The following is an 18,086-nucleotide window of genomic DNA, read 5'->3' as shown; positions in this document are numbered from 1 at the left end:
ATCCTAAATCCAATGTACTGGAAACAAATCCAGGTGAGAATCAGAATGAAAGTCTGAGTCCGAATCAGGAAAACAAAGAGCCTGAAGTTAGAGTGAGTTGAAATGAAAATCAAGGAAATTCCATGGAGGAAACTGTTCCTCAGGATGAGCCTCGAATGAGTGTGAAATCGACACCATGTTTGGAAGGTTCTGTTTGAGAGCGAAGGTATCCTCTTTGAAACAGAAAACAAGTGGTAAAGTTAAATTTGTAAATATGGAAAAAAAAATCTATATCCTGTGTTATGTATAAAAATGAAAGTTATGTATGATGTTAGAATAACTTCTTCATTAAGGAGGGAGAAGTGTAATGTCTGCAAGCTTGTAACTCCACACCGTGGATGTGGACGTATTGTGTACTGCAACTGCAGAGTTAATAATAAACAAAACCAGGCTTTTCCGGAGGCTTCCGACAGAGCAGCCTGCCATGTTAGGAGCTGTGTGTGCCGTGCTCTGTGAATATATCACAATGCTGTCATGGCAAGGAGCTATTTATGACAGGATTAGGTAGATGGGCTGAATAGCCTAACCTCCCTTATGTATACTTTGAGAAACCTGAGTAATTTGGAATGGGACGGGCTCATTGATGTATGTTACTGGTAAAATACGCTGAGGGTGCCGTATATGTAACTGGGTTTTGTGCTCCTGACATGTCTCCAGTACTGATAGCTCTGATCACCCTGTGGCTTGAAAGAGCAATTGTTGCGATGACGTCACCGGGCCCCGCGCATGCGGCGTGCGCCGGGCGCGAGGGCTGACGGGAGGTTCACTTCCAATATGGCTGAAGATCCCGGGGGAGTGTATTTTATTCACCGAATCCGTTTCTCTTTTCTCTTCGTCTTCCCTGTTGGTTTCGCAACATGGAAGAGCTCTCGATAGCGTGTTTCGGTCCCGTGTTGTCGTCGCAATGCCAAAGAAAGGGAACAGAAAACGGCTGAAACACCGGGGCAACATTTCTTCTGAAGCAGGTAAAAGAGCGAGCGAGAGAATTGAATCGGCGCGGCCCAACCTGCTACCCGGGCTGGCCCGCCCAACGCCTCGCTCTGATTGGCCCGAGCTGTGCAGTGCGTCTGATGATTGGCCCGCGGAGCTGTCAGTCCTGGAGAGCTGAGCCGTTATCAAGTTCGGTGGCGCTCGGTTAGTCTAGTTGTCATCATACCCCAGGCTAGCGTCCGCCCTCGTCCACCGGCTTGTTGGGAGCGGGGTGGGGGGGCTTACATGTCGCTTTCTGTGTGGGCTCTGCAAACAAGTCATATTCCGTCCCAAAGCCCTGGGGCTAATCTGCCAATTGGGAGGGTTGCATTCATCATCATCATTCTAGGCGGTCCCTCGTGTCGAGGATTACTTGCTTCCACACCAAAAGAGGATGAGTTCACAGGTGTTTCATTGAAGTACCTAATATTCCAGCTCCCGAACTACGTGTTGAAGGGTGGAAGATACCTGTGTGTGGATTTTTTTAATGTGGGGTGGCCGTTAGACACCAGCCATCACAAGGGTTTGACAGCGCTAGGTCTTGGTTCAGTGGCAGGGATTAACCAAGATGACTGGAGACCAGATTGAATGCACTCTGTGCCACGAGATGCTCTGAAACAAAGTGTCTGCTCTCACCTGGTTGCAATAATGTATGAATACTCTGCACAAGAAGATCTATTTGAGGGGAGAGCTGCTGCTTCACCGTCACAAATGCAAAATGCTGCAGATGTTAGAAATCTGAAATAAAAACAGAAAATGCTGGACATGCACAACAGGTCAGGCAGCATTTGTGGAGAGAGAGAAGCAGTTAACATTTCAGGTTGATGATCTTTCATCAGAAAGTCTGAGAGAGGGTGGAAGGCAGGAAAGCTTAAATGACAAAGTAATGATGCTGCAAAGTAAGAGAGTGGCAATGGGACCAGGAACAAAAGGTGGGTCTGGAGGAGCTGAAAATAACAAAAGCAGAATCAGTAACAGCAACTGCTATTTGGAAATGCCTCCCCCCCCCCCCCCCCCCCATCACCATTCCTTTTGTTCTTCCCTCTTCTTTCTCCCCCCCCCCCTCTCCTTCCCTGCTTCTGTACTTGTTTACAATCTGTTACATCTCTAACTTTTTCCAGTTCTTGTGAAAGGTCATCAACCTGAAAAGCTAACTGTTTCTCTCTCTCTCGACAGATGCTTCCTGATCTGCGAATTTCTAGCATTTTCTGTTTTTGTTGCAGCTTCACTTTCCTTGCGTTAATCAACTTGACCTCATCCAAAGCTCTGCTGCCCGTATCCTAACTCGCACAAGTCCTGTTCATCCATTACCCCTGTGCTCGCTGATCTACATTGGTTCCTGGTCCTGCAACGCCTCAATTTTAAAATTCTCACCCTTGTTTTCAAATCCCTCTCTATCTCTGTAATCTTCTCCAGACCTACAACACTCTTTAGAACTTAGCGCTCTTCCCAGTGTCACATCTTGCCCATCCCCAATTTTCATTGCTCTACCATTAGTGGCCGTGCCTTCAGCTGCCTGGTACCTAAGCTCTGGAATTCCCTCCCCTAAATCTCTGCCTCTCTACCTCGCCTCCTTTTAAGACACTACTTAAAACCAGCCTCTTTGATCAAGCTTCTGATCATCTGCCCTAACATCTTATGCAGCTCGGTGTCAAATTTTGTCTGACAATATTCTTGTGAAGTGCCTTGGGACATTTTACTATGTTAAAGATGCTATATAAATGCAAGTTGTTTGGCACTTTGTTTATAGGTGCTGCACCCACCACCCTTTTTGTGCAGTTCGAAGGCGGTGCAGTGTTGCGATCATGAATGTTTGTTGATAAAAATTAATAACTCAATGCTTCCATATTGTAAGACATAAGTAAGATCAAACGGTTGATCTTTATTTTACCACTCAGACTTTTGTCGTCCAGTTTTCTCATCGTTTTCTGAACTTTGAGGTCCAAAACCAAACTTTGTGCAGCTATTTGTCTTATGGTCTTAAATTACATTGATGGCATGTACTGCACTGCTGCTGTGGTGTTTCCTGCAATTCACCTGTGGGGGGAAAAACACTTCTGTACTCTATTTCAAAAGTGTTTGATTTTGAAACTACAAAAGAATGCACCTCTCTTGCATTAGTTAGATATTTCTATTTCTCTTGAGCCATTGTTGTGCCCTCTCTGTGAGTTAAGGATACGTAAAGGGTTGACGGTGGATAAGCAATGGCAAACATTTAAAGATCACATGGATGAACTTCAGCAATTGTACATTCCTGTCTGGAGTAAAAATAAAATGGGGAAGGTGGCTCAACCATGGCTAACAAGGGAAATTAAGGATAGTGTTAAAGCCAAGGAAGAGGCATATAATTTGGCTAGAAAAAGCAACAAACCTGAGGGCTAGGAGAAATTTAGAATTCAACAGAGGAAGACTAAGGGTTTAATGAAGAGGGGGAAAATAGAGTGTGAGAGGAAGCCTGCAGGGAACATAAAAACTGACTGCAAAAGCTTCTATAAATATGTGAAGAGAAAAAGATTAGTAAAGACAAACGTAGGTCCCTTGCAGTGAATTTATAATGGGGAATAAAGAAATAGCAGACCAATTGAACAAATACTTCGGTTCTGTCTTCACAAAGGAAGACACCAATAACCTTCCGATTGTACTAGGGGACAGTAGGTCTAGTGAGAAGGAGGTACTGAAGGATATCCTTATTAGGTGGGAAATTGTGTTATGGAAATTGATGGGATTGAAGGCCAATAAATCCCCGTTGCCTGATAGTCTGCATCCCAGAGTACTTAAGGAAGTGGCGCTAGAAATAGTGGATGCATTGGTGATCATTTTCCAACAGTCTATCGACTCTGGATCAGTTCCTATGGACTGGATGGAAGCTAATGTAACGCCACTTTTTTAAAAAGGAGGGAGAGAGAAAACGGGTAATTATAGACTGGTTAGCCTGGCATCAGTAGTGGGGAAAATGTTGGAATCAATCATTAAGGATGAAATAGCAGCGCATTTGGAAAGCAGTGACAGGATCGGACCAAGTCAGCATGGATTTATGAAAGGGAAATCATGCTTGATGAATCTTCTGGAATTTTTTGAGGATGTAGCTAGCAGAGTGGACAAGGGAGAACCAGTGGATGTGGTGTATTTGGACTTTCAAAAGGCTTTTGACAAGGTCCCGCACAAGCGATTGATGTGCAAAATCAAAGCGCATGGTATTGGGTGTAATGTACTGACATGGATAGAGAACTGGTTGGCAGACAGGAAGCAGAGAGTCGGGATAAACGGGTCCTTTTCAGAATGGCAGACAGTGACTAGTGGAGTGCCGCAGGGCTCAGTGCTGGGACCCCAGCTCTTTACAATATACATTAATGATTTAGATGAAGGAATTGAGTGTAATATCTCCAAGTTTGTGGATGACACTAAACTGGGTGGCGGTGTGAGCTGTGAGGAGGGCGCTAAGAGGCTGCAGGGTGACTTGGACAGATTAGATGAGTGGGCAGATGCAGTATAATGTGGATAAATGTGAGGTTATCCATTTTGGGGGCAAAAACACGAAGGCAGAATATTATCTGGATGGTGGCAGATTAGGAAAAGGGGAGGTGCAACGAGACCTGGGTGTCATGGTTCATCAGTCACTGAAAGTGGGCATGCAGGTACAGCAGGCGGTGAAGAAGTTCAAATGGTATGTTGGCCTTCATCGCGACGGGATTTGAGTATTGGAGCAGGAAGGTCTTGCTGCAGTCGTACAGGGCCTTGGTGAGGCCTCACCTGAAATATTGTGCAAGTTTTGGTCTCCTAATCTGAGGAAGGACATTTTTGCTATTGAGGGAGTGCAGCGAAGGTTCACCAAACTGATTCCAGGAATGACTGGACTGTCATATGAGGACTCTCCTATCGAGTGGAGGGTAGCCAATGTAACCCCACTTTTTAAAAAAGGAGGGAGAGAGAAAACACGGAATTATAGACCGGTCAGCCTGACCTTAGTAGTGGGTAAAATGATGGAATCCATTATTAAGGATGTCATAGCAGTGCATTTGGAAAGAGGTGACATGATAGGTCCAAGTCAGCATGGATTTGTGAAAGGGAAATCATGTTTGACAAATCTTCTGGAATTTTTTGAGGATGTTTCCAGTAGAGTGGACAAGGGAGAACCAGTTGATGTGGTATATTTGGACTTTCAGAAGGCTTTTGACAAGGTCCCACACAAGAGATTAATGTGCAAAGTTAAAACACATGGGATTGGGGGTAGTGTGCTGACATGGATTGAGAACTGGTTGTCAGACAGGAAGCAAAGAGTAGGAGTAAATGGGTACTTTTCAGAATGGCAGGCAGTGACTAGTGGGGTACCGCAAGGTTCTGTGCTGGGGCCCCAGCTGTTTACACTGTACATTAATGATTTAGACGAGGGGATTAAATGTAGTATCTCCAAATTTGCAGATGACACTAAGTTGGGTGGCAGTGTGAGCTGCGAGGAGGATGCTATGAGGCTGCAGAGTGACTTGGATCGGTTAGGTGAGTGAGCAAATGCATGGCAGATGAAGTATAATGTGGATAAATGTGAGGTTATCCACTTTGGTGGTAAAACCAGAGAGACAGACTATTATCTGAATGGTGACAGATTAGGAAAAGGGGAGGTGCAACGAGACCTGGGTGTCATGGTACATCAGTCATTGAAGGTTGGCATGCAGGTGCAGCAGGCGGTTAAGAAAGCAAATGGCATGTTGGCCTTCATAGCGAGGGGATTTGAGTACAGGGGCAGGGAGGTGTTGCTACAGTTGTACAGGGCCTTGGTGAGGCCACACCTGGAGTATTGTGTACAGTTTTGGTCTCCTAACTTGAGGAAGGACATTCTTGCTATTGAGGGAGTGCAGCGAAGGTTCACCAGACTGATTCCCGGGATGGTGGGACTGACCTATCAAGAAAGACTGGATCAACTGGGCTTGTATTCACTGGAGTTCAGAAGAATGAGAGGGAACCTCATAGAAACGTTTAAAATTCTGGCAGGTTTAGACAGGTTAGATGCAGGAAAAATGTTCCCAATGTTGGGGAAATCCAGAACCAGGAGTCACAGTCTAAGGATAAGGGGTAAGCCATTTAGGACCGAAATGAGGAGAAACTTCTTCACCCAGAGAGTGGTGAACCTGTGGAATTCTCTACCACAGAAAGTTGTTGAGGCCAATTCACTAAATATATTCAAAAGGGAGTTAGATGAAGTCCTTACTACTGGGGGGATCAAGGGGTATGGCGAGAAAGCAGGAATGGGGTACTGAAGTTTCATGTTCAGCCATGAATGGCCTACTCCTGCACCTATTTTCTCTGTTTCTATGTTTCTATGAGACTGGATCAACTGGGCCTTTATTCACTGGAGTTTAGAAGGACGAGAGGGTATCTCATAGAAACTTATAAGATTCTGATGGGACTGGACAGGTTCGATGCGGGAAGAATGTTCCTGATGTTGGGGCAGTCCAGAACCAGGGGATATAGTCTTAGGATAAGGGGTAGGCCATTTAGGACTGAGATGAGGAGAAACTTCTTCACTCAGAGTTGTTAACCTGTGGAATTCCCTGCCGCAGAGAGTTGTTGATGCCAGTTCATTGGATATATTCAAGAGGGAGTTAGATATGGCCGTTACGGCTAAGGGGATCAAGGTGTATGGAGAGAAAGCAGGAAAGGGGAACTGAGGGAATGATCAGCCATGATATTGAATGGCGGTGTAGGCTCGAAGGGCCGAATGGCCTACTCCTGCACCTATTTTCTATGTTTCTATGTTAGTGTCAAATGAAGGCAACTTTTGTGCTGTGTGCCCGAATCTGCTCGGAATGAGGTTGAGCTTGGTTAATTTGATTTCCTGTCGGAAGATTGCATCATGCACGGATGCACTGAATTCATACCTGGATCCCAGAGATGAAAGGAAAATGTGTTATTCTACTACACCCTGTCCTGTGATTATTGTGTGTGTCAGTAATTCTGGAGACCAGCGGCAAATTACACACAAATATAAATTAGATTCTTGTCATTTTAGTTTGTTGTACAAAGCACTACTGCTTTTTAGCTTGGTGTTGGCTGAACTGCGCAAAGCTAGTGTAACGTGAAGCTTTCCTGTAACAGTATCCTCCACCCTTTTGATGTGACAGAAACATTTTGTCATAAACTTTTCATTATCTTCTGACATACAAACATTAAATCATCCCAGATTGACTCCGCAATCTAAGTTGTCCACTAATAATGTATATTATGTAAATTGAAATACCCTGTACTTGTTGAGACACAGTCAAGGAGTTCTGATTTCCTAAAATATAAGAGAAAAGTTCAAGTTTCTGCAGTATGGTATTCCCTGTTGGAACACAATTCCTCTACATTCAGTGTATGAGTCATTTAAGTATTGGAGCACGAGGCTTTTTGTTGTACTGGAGTTTCAACTTCAAAGATGTCAATTTAAGTGATTTGATATTGGTGTAGTCTTGCAGGATTCCAATTAGTTTCTTGTCATTTGGTTTGTTGTACAGGGCACGACTGCATTTTAGTTTAGTGTTGGCTGAACAGTGAAAAGCTCGTGTAACATGAAGCTTTCCTGTAACAGTGCCCTCCACCCATACGATGTGGCAGAAAAATGTTGTCAAACTTTTCATTATCTTTATAATGCGCATCAACCTCATCGCTGAATATCCACATGTTTCTGATATTTTAACATAATTTGACCGTTTGATTAGTACTAAAGTATTTAGTTAAACTAGTCATATTATAATTCTTTTGTGGAAGGAATGGTATTCAGTGGGTAGGTGATCTAGGCACAATGTTTGAATGGAGGGATAGGATTATAATCTGTCTGTCTGTCTGTCTGACGCCTGTAACGTAGTAAAACGTCCCAAGGCGCTTCACAAGTGTTACAAGACAAATCAGATAAATGTGACACCGAGCCACAAAAGATGAAATTCAGGCGGATGACCAGAAGCTTGTTTTAAAGAGGTAGGTTTTTAGGAGGAAAGAGAGGTGGAGAGGTTTAGGCAGGAAATTCATGAGCTTGGGGCCCACACAGCTGAAGGCACGTCCATCGATGGTTGAGCAGTTATAATGAAGGATGTTCAAGAGGCCAGAATTTGAGGAGCGCAGACATGTTGTGAGGCTGAAAAAGATTACAGAGATCGGGAGGGGCAAGGCCATGGAGTGATTTGTAAACAAGGCTGAGAATTTTGAAATCGAGACGTTGTTTAACTGAGAGTCAATGTGGGTCAGAAAGCACAGGGGTGATGGGTGATCGTGTCTTGGTGCGAGTTAGTACACGGGCTGCTGAATTTTGGATGACCTCAAGTTTACATAGTGTAGAATGGTGGGAGGCCAGCCACGAGTGAGTTGGAGTAGTCAAGTCTAGAGGTAACTATGGCATGAATGAGGGTTTCAGCAGCAGAAGAGCGGAGGCAGGGGTGGAGGCGGGCAATGTTACGGAGGTGGCAAGAGCTGGTTTGAGTTATGCTGCGGATATATGGCTGGGAACTCATTTCAGGGTCAAATATGACACCTAGGTTGCGAACAGTCTTGTTCACCCTCCGATTCATGCTATGGAGAGGGATCATCATAGGCAGTCCCTCGGAATCGAGGAAGACTTGCTTCCACTTTTTAAATGAGTTCTTCAGTGGCTGAACAGACAATACGAGAACCACAGACTCTGTCACAGGTGGGACAGATAGTCATTGAGAGAAGGGGTGGGTGGGACTGGTTTGCCGCACGCTTAATTTCTGCATGTTGTCGGTGATTGGATTCGAGGTGCTCAGCGCCCTGCCGGATGCACTTCCTTCACTTAGGGCGGTCTTTGGTTAGGGACTCCCAGGTGTCAGTGGGGAGTCGGTGGTCCGGGAATGCAGTTTGTGGTGGGGACCAAAGATAATGGCTTTTGTCTATTTAATTGGAGAAATTTCTGCTGATCCAGTACTGGATGTCGGACAAGCAATCTGACAATTTAGATACCAAGCAGGGGTCGAGAGATGTGGTGGAGAGGTAGAGCTCGGTATCGCCAGCGTACATGTGGAAACTGACTGTTTTCGGATGACATTGCAAAGGGGAGCATATTGATGAGAAATGAGGGGGCCAAGAACAGATCCTTGGGGGAACACCAGAGGTAACAATGCGGGAGTGGGAAGAGAAGCCATTGCAGGAGATTTTCTGGCTACGATTAGATAGATAAGAATGGAACCAGGGGAGTGAAGTCCCACCTAGCTGGATATTGGAGAGGCGTTGGAGGAGGATGGAGTGGTCAACTGTGTCAAAGGCTGAAGACAGGTCCAGGAGGACGAGGAGTGATGGTTTACTTTTGTCACACTCTCAAAGGATGTCATTTGTAACTTTGATGAGCGCTGTTTCGGTACTGTGGCAGGGGCAAAAACTAGATTGAAGGGATTCAAAACATTGAATTCATGGAAAGATGGTCACGGATTTGGGAGGCGACAATACGTTCAAGTACTTTGGACAGGAAAGGGAAATTGGAGATGGGGCGATAGCTAGCAAGCAAAGTGAGGTCAAGGGTTGTTTTTTTTGAGGAGAGGGGTGATGACAGCAGATTTGAAGGCGAGGGGAACAATACCCGAGGAGAGAGAACAGTTAACAATGTCGGCTAACATGGGAGCCAAAAAAGGAAGTTGGGTGGTCAGTAGTTTAATGGGAATAGGGTCAAGGGAGCAGGAAGTGGGTCAGGACTAGGGCAGGCGGGAGCCTCAGATGAAGTTTGGCCCTGTGGGCTAGGTGAAGGAAGGGAACTCGCAGAGGCAGCTGATCGGATGGTCTCAATGCTTGAGACAAAGAAGTCCATGAGCATTGTTCAAATGTTTAACTTTAACGTGAATCTGTTTATTGGTAGCTATTAAAACATGAATGCTTGTGTCAAGGAAAATGGTTTGGAGGAGCTGCATAATTATTGAGTGCTAAATTGTCAATGATGGATTGATTTAATAACTTCATCACACACACTTCCGTCCCTTTTCCTGTTGTTTAATTCCACCAAACCAGTTCTTCTTAATGATGCCGTTGATACACCACGTGTTTTTGTCTATCTTTATGAAAGGAATACCAATTATCTCTTCAGTCTGGTTCTTAGCATTCCTTAACCTAGAGTAGACTAAGGCATACTATTTATTCTCCTGAACAGGGCAGAGGTGGGGCTGTAAATCCTATTTTGAACATGGCTATCCGAAGGATTGGATGGTTGAAAGAATTAGCATTGCCCTCTTTTGCTTGGAAAATTCAGTCTAGGCTCATCGGCATGATGGTGCTTTTTACTGAATGGATAGGTCCTGTGAATTGAGTTTGGGGAAGTCTCAGTCCAGTTCCCAGTGTTTGTGTCAGGAAGAAGAAAAAATAGCATAGTGTAGATTATGAAAGAACCAGATATGTTGAGATTTGAGAGACTGCGGTGGTATTTTCTTTCTCGACATGCACTTTGTACATTAAAAAGGATTGTTTTTGTTAAGATTCTACACATTATGCTGTGTAGCAAACTCAGTTGAGAGCCTTCAATCACACTTACAAACTCACAACTGTATTCGCAGCAAATAGTGTTTGATTTCATTTTTAGAATTTCGCCAGTTAACTACAGTTTAAATGTTTAACCTTTGTTTTTTCCAGTTACTGTGGCAGATTATGCCGACTCAGACCCAGCTATCGTGAAGACTGGTAGATTAAAGAAAGCTGTAGCAAATGCAATTCAGAAAGAAGGTTGGTTAATTTTCAAAATACTATTTAAGATTTTGTTCAGCTTTTAACTTCTCTTTTTGATCTATAGTTTTAGGTTTCCAACCAGACATTATACCACTAATTATTAAACTCCTATCTTGTTTGAATAACTGTATTCACAAGGTTTACATTGTAAAAACTACAAGCAGATTAGCTGCTTGATTGTTGACATTTATCCCTTTTATGCACTTCATGTTACAGGTGCAAAAAGTGAACAAATGAACTAGTCCTATACCAATAGAGAGGGAAAGGCCTTTCTTTTTTTTTTCCCCCCAAATTACTGAAATGCCTGTTTATCATTTAGTGTTCAATTCTATTTAAGAATACACACCACGAATGTAACAATCTAGAAAGAACTTGCATTTATATAGCATTTTTCATGACCTCCAAAGCCAATGAAGCAGTTTTGAAGTGTCACCGTGGAAAATAAGGAAACGTGGCAGCCAATTTGCCCACAGCAAATTCCCACAAACTGCAATGAGATAAATGATCTCATCTGAGATAAATGATCTCATCCCTCATCTGTTGGTTGAGGGATAAATATTGGCCAAGGCACTAGGAGACTTCCCTCTTTCACATACATCTGAGAGGGCAGCCAGGGCCTCGGTTTAATATCTCATCCAAAAGACGGCACCGCCAACAGTGCAGCACTCAGTCCTGCTCTGAAGTGTCAGCCTAGATGATGTGCTCAAGCCCCAGTATCGAGCTTGAACCCATGATCTGACTCGGGTGAGAGTGCTACAACTGAGCCATTGCTGACTGATCAGTGTGGTTCCACGATTTGCTTAACATTATTTCAAATCTATTGTTGTACTTGAGCTGATTGCAGTTGTGTGTGGTTGTGTACAAGATTGCAGTTGTGTGTGGTTGTGTACAAGATTGCAGTTGTGTACAGAATGGCTTGTGCCCTCTCTTCACTACTCCCTCCATTTCAAGTGATAGGGCTAAGACCAGGAACTCCTGGTGTGGGGCTGCATGGGTGTGAGCATGTATGCTGCTATTTGTGGAACAGTGCGTTGGTGTACTAGTGTCCATCATTATAGTTTATGTAAATTATCAACCATAGAATTTTTTGTTGCATGTTGAACAGTGTGGAGAGGGCCTCTCGATGTAAGGAGGGCTCTTGGTAGGTTTGACGGCATAGGGGATGGTCTTGGCCTCTCTAACCCTATACCTAAGTGGTCTGTAATGCATAGCTTCAATTCTTCTATTGTCCATATGCAACCTGTAACCTAGTAATCCACGTATGCACAGTGAAAGAACTAAAGCAAACCTATCGATGATGTACCTTGAAACATAGATTGCAGTTGCGCGATGAAAGTGAACAGATTGTCTTGAGGGAAAAGAGGTGGCATTTGTATGTGTGATCCATGAGCAGAGAAGTTTTTAATAAAATGTTGCATGAACTTTAGGTTAGTGATCCTAATGGGTAAATTATCCTTATCTGGATAATCCCACAAGCTTCTTGCCAGATATAGGTCTTGCTAGTTTATGAAAACTTAACCAATACTCCTTCTTTCCTAATCTTGGCCTCATCAATAACACTTTAATATAAGCTTGGATTTGAAACTGGTGCTATTCAGTTGGAACATTTCAGTTGTGGGGTGGGGTGGGGCGGGGGTGTGTGGATTATGACTGTTGTGCCTTACCAGTTTGACAGTTGAAAGCTCCTGTCAGAGTCCAGCTTGTGGTTGTTGCTTTGGATTCATTTGTAGAACAGAGCTCATAGTACATAATCACCAAAAGATTCTAGGAGCTTATGAACCTTGATGCTGACTGTGTACTTTTGATAGCAAAAATGTTATCTTGATCTATTGTAAACCTTCTCGTAAGTTCCTATATCGCAGTGGCTGAATGTTTTACCAGACGGAACTTGTACGGAAAGGTTAGCTTACAACACATTACAACAGTGACTATACTCTAAAAGTACATTGCTGTAATGTGCTTTGAGACGCCCGGTTGTCGTGAAAGGCGCTATATAAATCCAAGTCTTTCTTTCTTTACAAAGGACTCATTCAGAATTTCCTTTATACGCAGGGTTGGCTCAGTGGAGCTAAACCTGGCACTAAAATCCATTTCCCATGACTAAATTAACTTTTATAGTCCCTGGAATAAACAAAGATTAGAAAACAAATTTAAAACAAATGTTTTATTTGTTGCAGTGGTACATAAAATCCAGCTGCTTTCTTGCTATAAAGTGAATATGTAAAATTTCTGTTAACTGAAAATATAATGCACAAATTGACAGGGTTTCTTCTCTGTACTTTTTGCTTTTAGCGCTGGTAAATAATTATTGTAGAACATTGCATTTTAAATGCATAAAATCAGCCAGTTCTGGAGAATTTATATAATTGATTCCTACATATAATTAGGCTTATTTAATCTGGTATCAAAATTCCTTGGGAGAATTGTACACAAACCACTGTCCTTTAATGACGTGTAATAGCCTTAATTCTTCATCTACAATGCTCCCATCTCTGCCACCACCAGCGATAGTCCCGTATCCTCTGGAATTTAAATACCTCTGGTGTTGTATTTTCAAAATGCGTTTTCCAGACTGAACCCAAGGTAAGAGAGCGGAATATCTTGAATTGGACTGCGGAGTGCTTTTCACAGTTTATGTGGCTTTAGCCTGAACATTTGGTATTCTGTCTTTAGACATCACTGAAACCTTAGTGATGTTACAAGCTTTAACTGTCTCACTTGTACATTATAAAACATTTCATGCAATAGAATGCAATTAGTTGTTGTAAACCCTTTGGAATTACAGGTCTGTACAGTTTAATGATGAACAAACACTGTTAATTTGATGGTTTATTTTAGTAAAGTTGCTGTGTGGTTTGGAAGCGTCTCGAGTCCCTGTAACAGAAGAGGCACTTTCCTCTGTTCCTGTGGATCATTTGGACTGTGACAGCAGTGATGAAGTAGATGTTGATGGTCACTCTAATGAGTTGAAGGTTTCTCGGAAAAAGAAAAGCAAGAGACAGCAAGGTAATCCACACTTAATACTACAACCGAGCAGTTGGTAATGTGGCTGCAAATTTGCCCAGGATCTCTTAATCAAGTGTTTTTCCAATCAAAGTTAACTATTTTGCTTTTTCTTGCTTGTAGTTTTGAGATTATATGCTGCATGCATAAAATGTATTGTTCAATGTGAATTGTTAGCTTGGCTGCCCAAAGCTGTCTGCTGCAGTATTCTGTACATTGCATGAATTGTATTTGCTTCTGTACTTGACCGCCTCCTGTTGAGTCAACCTCCTTTCCTCTGGTTCTTTCAACACGCTACGAGTAAGCACGAGACAGTTGAGTACACAGAAATACATTATTCACACAGCATAAGTGATAAGTCTATGCAGTACAAGAGTAGCATCAAGTTTCTCTTCCTTTCTCTTTGCCTAACTAGCCCTAGAAACTCTCCTGTATCTCCAGAAGTACATTTCACAGATAAGCGGACCTTCAAACTTGTAACCCCGTCTAACTCCTTCATAATTAACTACCTCCAGACCATGATTTAGTCGTCTCCGGACCGCCGAAACAAGGACAGCTTGTTTCCCCGTATTGTAGCAGACATTCATTCTATACTATGGTTAATTGATCCCTCTGCTTATATTGTTACATTACACTAATCATTAAAGTTATATATTAATCACTCATGGTTGATGTTTGAGTAACGTATTTCATTGTATTTGCAGATAAGACATCTGGAGTGGAACATAAGTAATTCCGCCTCACTCACAGGCAGCTGCCTGTACTTCCATCTCTCCTCTTGTCTCTAGGCAGCCTATTGTCCCATCGACCAGATGTGGTTTACACAGTTGATTATTAACTCTTAATTCTCCAACATGTCCAACACCTCCAAATTCCAACTGTTATACAAAGGCTGATAGCTGACAGTATAATTAAGGATTCCTGGCATTGGGAGGATATAGATGAAGCAATCGCATATGCAGCACTTGTGCATTTAATGTAATTATAGGATCCCAGTGTGGCATCATGGAAAATTCTCAAATGCTTGTATCTATATCTCTAACACTATAAAAACATTGTATGCAGTATGTTTCCTGTCCATCAGACTTGTCCCAAAATTCAAGTGCCATGCTCAAATTTCTGTGTCCTACTTTGGAAAAAGTATCACGGTACAGCAGCCAAAACATCTAAGCTCTGAGTGGCTAGCAGTTACAATCGTCAGGGCACTCTGACCTTGTCCAGGGCTAAATATATTATCGCCCTTAACCCATTGTTATGACATCGAGTAACATGTACAAGTTTCTACTTTCTGGAATGAGCTGGTGTTTTTCCCTCTTTCCCAATAGAGAATGCAGAGGACTGTGGAGAACAGTACCCAATAGATATTTGGTTGTTTCTGTCATCCTACATACGACCTGAGGATATTGTCAAGTTTGCTCTAATTTGTAAAAATGCCTGGACTGTCACCTGTACTGCTGCTTTTTGGACCAGATTATACAGGAGGTGAGGTTCTTTCATTACTTTTTATTCTGTAAATTATTGCTAGTTGCAGAAACTGATTCTGAAGTTACTAACATTTTCTCAAGGTTTACAGGGCAGGAAAGGACATGAGGATTTGCTGTTTTATAAATGGAATTTGCACACCATTTCTGAATACCAAATATGACCATTCAGCAAAAAACTCGAGAAGCAAATGAAGTGAAACTTTTAAGTGCAATTGAAAATTGTCTACTTCAGCTCATTTTTGCACATCAAGTACTTGAATCATAAGTGCAGCCACAGTGAACATACAGTAACGCCAAGTTCTGGCTCTCCACCACTTCCCTAGACATAAAAACATAAATAGGAGCAGGAGTAGTCTATACAGCCCTTCGAGTACACTCTGCCATTCAATAAGATCATAGCTGATCTTCGACCTCAATTCCAATTTTTTGCCCGAATTCCATACCCCTTGATTCCCCTAGAGTTAAAAAAATCTATTTCCGCCTTGAATATACTCAACGACTCAGCATCCACAACCTTTTGGGAAAGAGAATTTCAAAGATTCGCAACCCTCTGCGTGAAGAAATTCCCTCTCATCGCAGTGGCCCACCCTTTATCCTGAGACTATGGCCCTAGTTCTAGACTCTCCAGCCAGGGGAAACAACCTCTCATCATCTACCCTGTCAATTCCCCTCAGAATCTTGCATGTTTCAATGAGATCACCTCTGATTCTTCTAAACTCCAGAGAATTTAGGCCCAATCTACTCGATCTCTCCTCCATTGGACAATCCTCTCATCCCCACGATCACCTCTTTTGCTTCCAGGCTGACTGTCAGATATTAAAGTTGTTGATGAGCCAAAATGTCTTTGAATTGCATATTGGCAAGATTGAAGCTATTGTCTTCATCCCCCACCAAAAACTCTGCTCCCTTGACACCAGTTCCATCCCTTTCATGGTTGCACATTCGAGTTGAACCAAACTGTGAAACCGCAGCTCTGGTTCCTTCAATCCAAAGCTGAGTTTCAAATAAATCGTGTATCCTATTCATCACCAAAACTGTTTACTACCACCATCACAAATTTGCCTGCATCCAGCCCTTCCTCATCCACTGTTGCCAAACCCTCTTTGTCACATCTAGACTCAATTTCTTCAATGTCTCACTTACTGCCCACCTGCAAATTCCAACTCCTTCAAAATCCCACCATCTGCATCCTGTTGAGCACTCACGATCACATGACTGTCGCTCCTGCCCTTGTGAACCTACATTGGGTCTCTTCCTCCAACACTGCAAATTAAACATTTTTCTATGATCTCACCCACCCTACCTCTGCAGCCTTCTTCAGCTTTGCATATCATCCAGTTCTTTGGACTTCAGTGTATTGCCAATGCCTTTCTCTCCTCGCCACATTCAGTCGCAGAAGTGTCAACTGTCTTAGAGGAAGCTTGCTGTGAACATAAAAACTGACTGCAAAAGTTTCTATTGATATGTGAAGAGAAAAAGATTAGTGAAGACGAACTTGGGACCCTTGCAGTCAGATTCAGGCGAATTTATAATGGGGAACAAAGAAATGGCAGACCAGTTGAACAAATACTTTGGTTCTGTCTTCACGATGGGGCAGAAAACGCTAGTGGGAGTTGTGTACAGACCACCAAACAGTAGTAGTAAGGTTGGGGACAGCATCAAACAAGAAATTAGTGATGCATGCAATAAAGGTACAGCAATTATCATGGGTGACTTGAATCTACATATTGATTGGGCTAACCGAACTGGTAGCAATGCAGTGGAGGAGGATTTCCTGGAGTGTATAAGGGATGGTTTTCTAGACCAATATGTCGAGGAACCAACTAGGGAGCTGGCCATCCTAGACTGGGTGATGTGTAATGAGAAAGGACTAATTAGCAATCTTATTGTGCGAGGCCCCTTGGAAAAGAGTGACCATAACATGGTAAAATTCTTTATTAAGATGGAGAGTGACACAGTTAATTCAGAAACTAGGGTCCTGAACTTAAGGAAAGGTAACTTTGATGGTTTAAGGCGTGAATTGGCTAGAATAGACTGGCAAATGATACTTAAAGGGTTGACGGTGAATAGGCAATGGCAAACATTTAAAGATCACATGGATGAACTTCAGCAATTGTACATCCCTGTCTGGAATAAAAATAAAATGGGGAAGGTGGCTCAACCGTGGCTAACAAGGGAAATTAAGGATAGTGTTAAATCCAAGGAAGAGGCATATAAATTGGCCAGAAAAAGCAACAAACCTGAGGACTGGGAGAAATTTAGAATTCAGCAGAGGAGGACAAAGGGTTTAATTAAGAGGGGGAAAATAGAGTTTGAGAAGAAGCTTGCCGGGAACATAAAAACTGACTGCAAAAGCTTCTATAGATATGTGAAGAGAAAAAGATTAGTGAAGACAAACGTAGGTCCCTTGCAGTCGGATTCAGGTGAATTTATAATGGGGAACAAAGAAATGGCAGACCAAGTGAACAAATACTTTGGTTCTGTCTTCACGAAGGAAGACACAAATAACCTTCCGGAAGTACTAGGGGACCGAGGGTCTAGTGAGAAGGAGGAACTGAAGGATATCCTTATTAGGCGGGAAATTGTGTTGGGGATATTGATGGGGTTGAAGGCCGATTAAATCCCCGGGGCCTGATAGGCTGCATCCCAGAGTACTTAAGGAAGTGGCCCTAGAAATAGTGGATGCATTGGTGATCATTTTCCAACAGTCTATCGACACTGGATCAGTTCCTATGGACTGGAGGGTAGCTAATGTAACACCACTTTTTTAAAAAGGAGGGAGAGAGAAAACGGGTAATTATAGACTGGTTAGCCTGACATCAGTAGTGGGGAAAATGTTGGAATCAATTATTAAAGATGAAATAGCAGCGCATTCAGAAAGCACTGTCAGATCAGTCTAAGTCA

The 18,086-nt window shown here is 42.8% G+C and overlaps 1 protein-coding gene across 1 annotated transcript in view; it reads left to right on the top strand.

The window, feature by feature from the left end:
• The first annotated feature begins 795 nt into the window (after positions 1 to 795).
• The window catches only part of tmem183a (transmembrane protein 183A), a 33,301-nt gene continuing 16,010 nt past the window's right edge, over positions 796 to 18,086 (top strand). The window contains exons 1-4 of the mRNA XM_070858908.1: positions 796 to 1,004; positions 10,603 to 10,692; positions 13,534 to 13,701; positions 15,024 to 15,180. Of these exons, the coding sequence (XP_070715009.1) occupies positions 944 to 1,004; positions 10,603 to 10,692; positions 13,534 to 13,701; positions 15,024 to 15,180 (476 nt within the window). The 5' untranslated portion in view covers positions 796 to 943. The remainder of the gene's footprint in view (positions 1,005 to 10,602; positions 10,693 to 13,533; positions 13,702 to 15,023; positions 15,181 to 18,086) is intronic.

This window comes from Pristiophorus japonicus, chromosome 17 (genome assembly GCF_044704955.1).
Source record: "Pristiophorus japonicus isolate sPriJap1 chromosome 17, sPriJap1.hap1, whole genome shotgun sequence".
In the NCBI taxonomy this organism is placed as follows: Eukaryota; Metazoa; Chordata; class Chondrichthyes; family Pristiophoridae; genus Pristiophorus; species Pristiophorus japonicus.
Note: the sequence above shows the minus strand (reverse complement) of the source record. Positions and strands in the feature narration are given on the sequence as shown.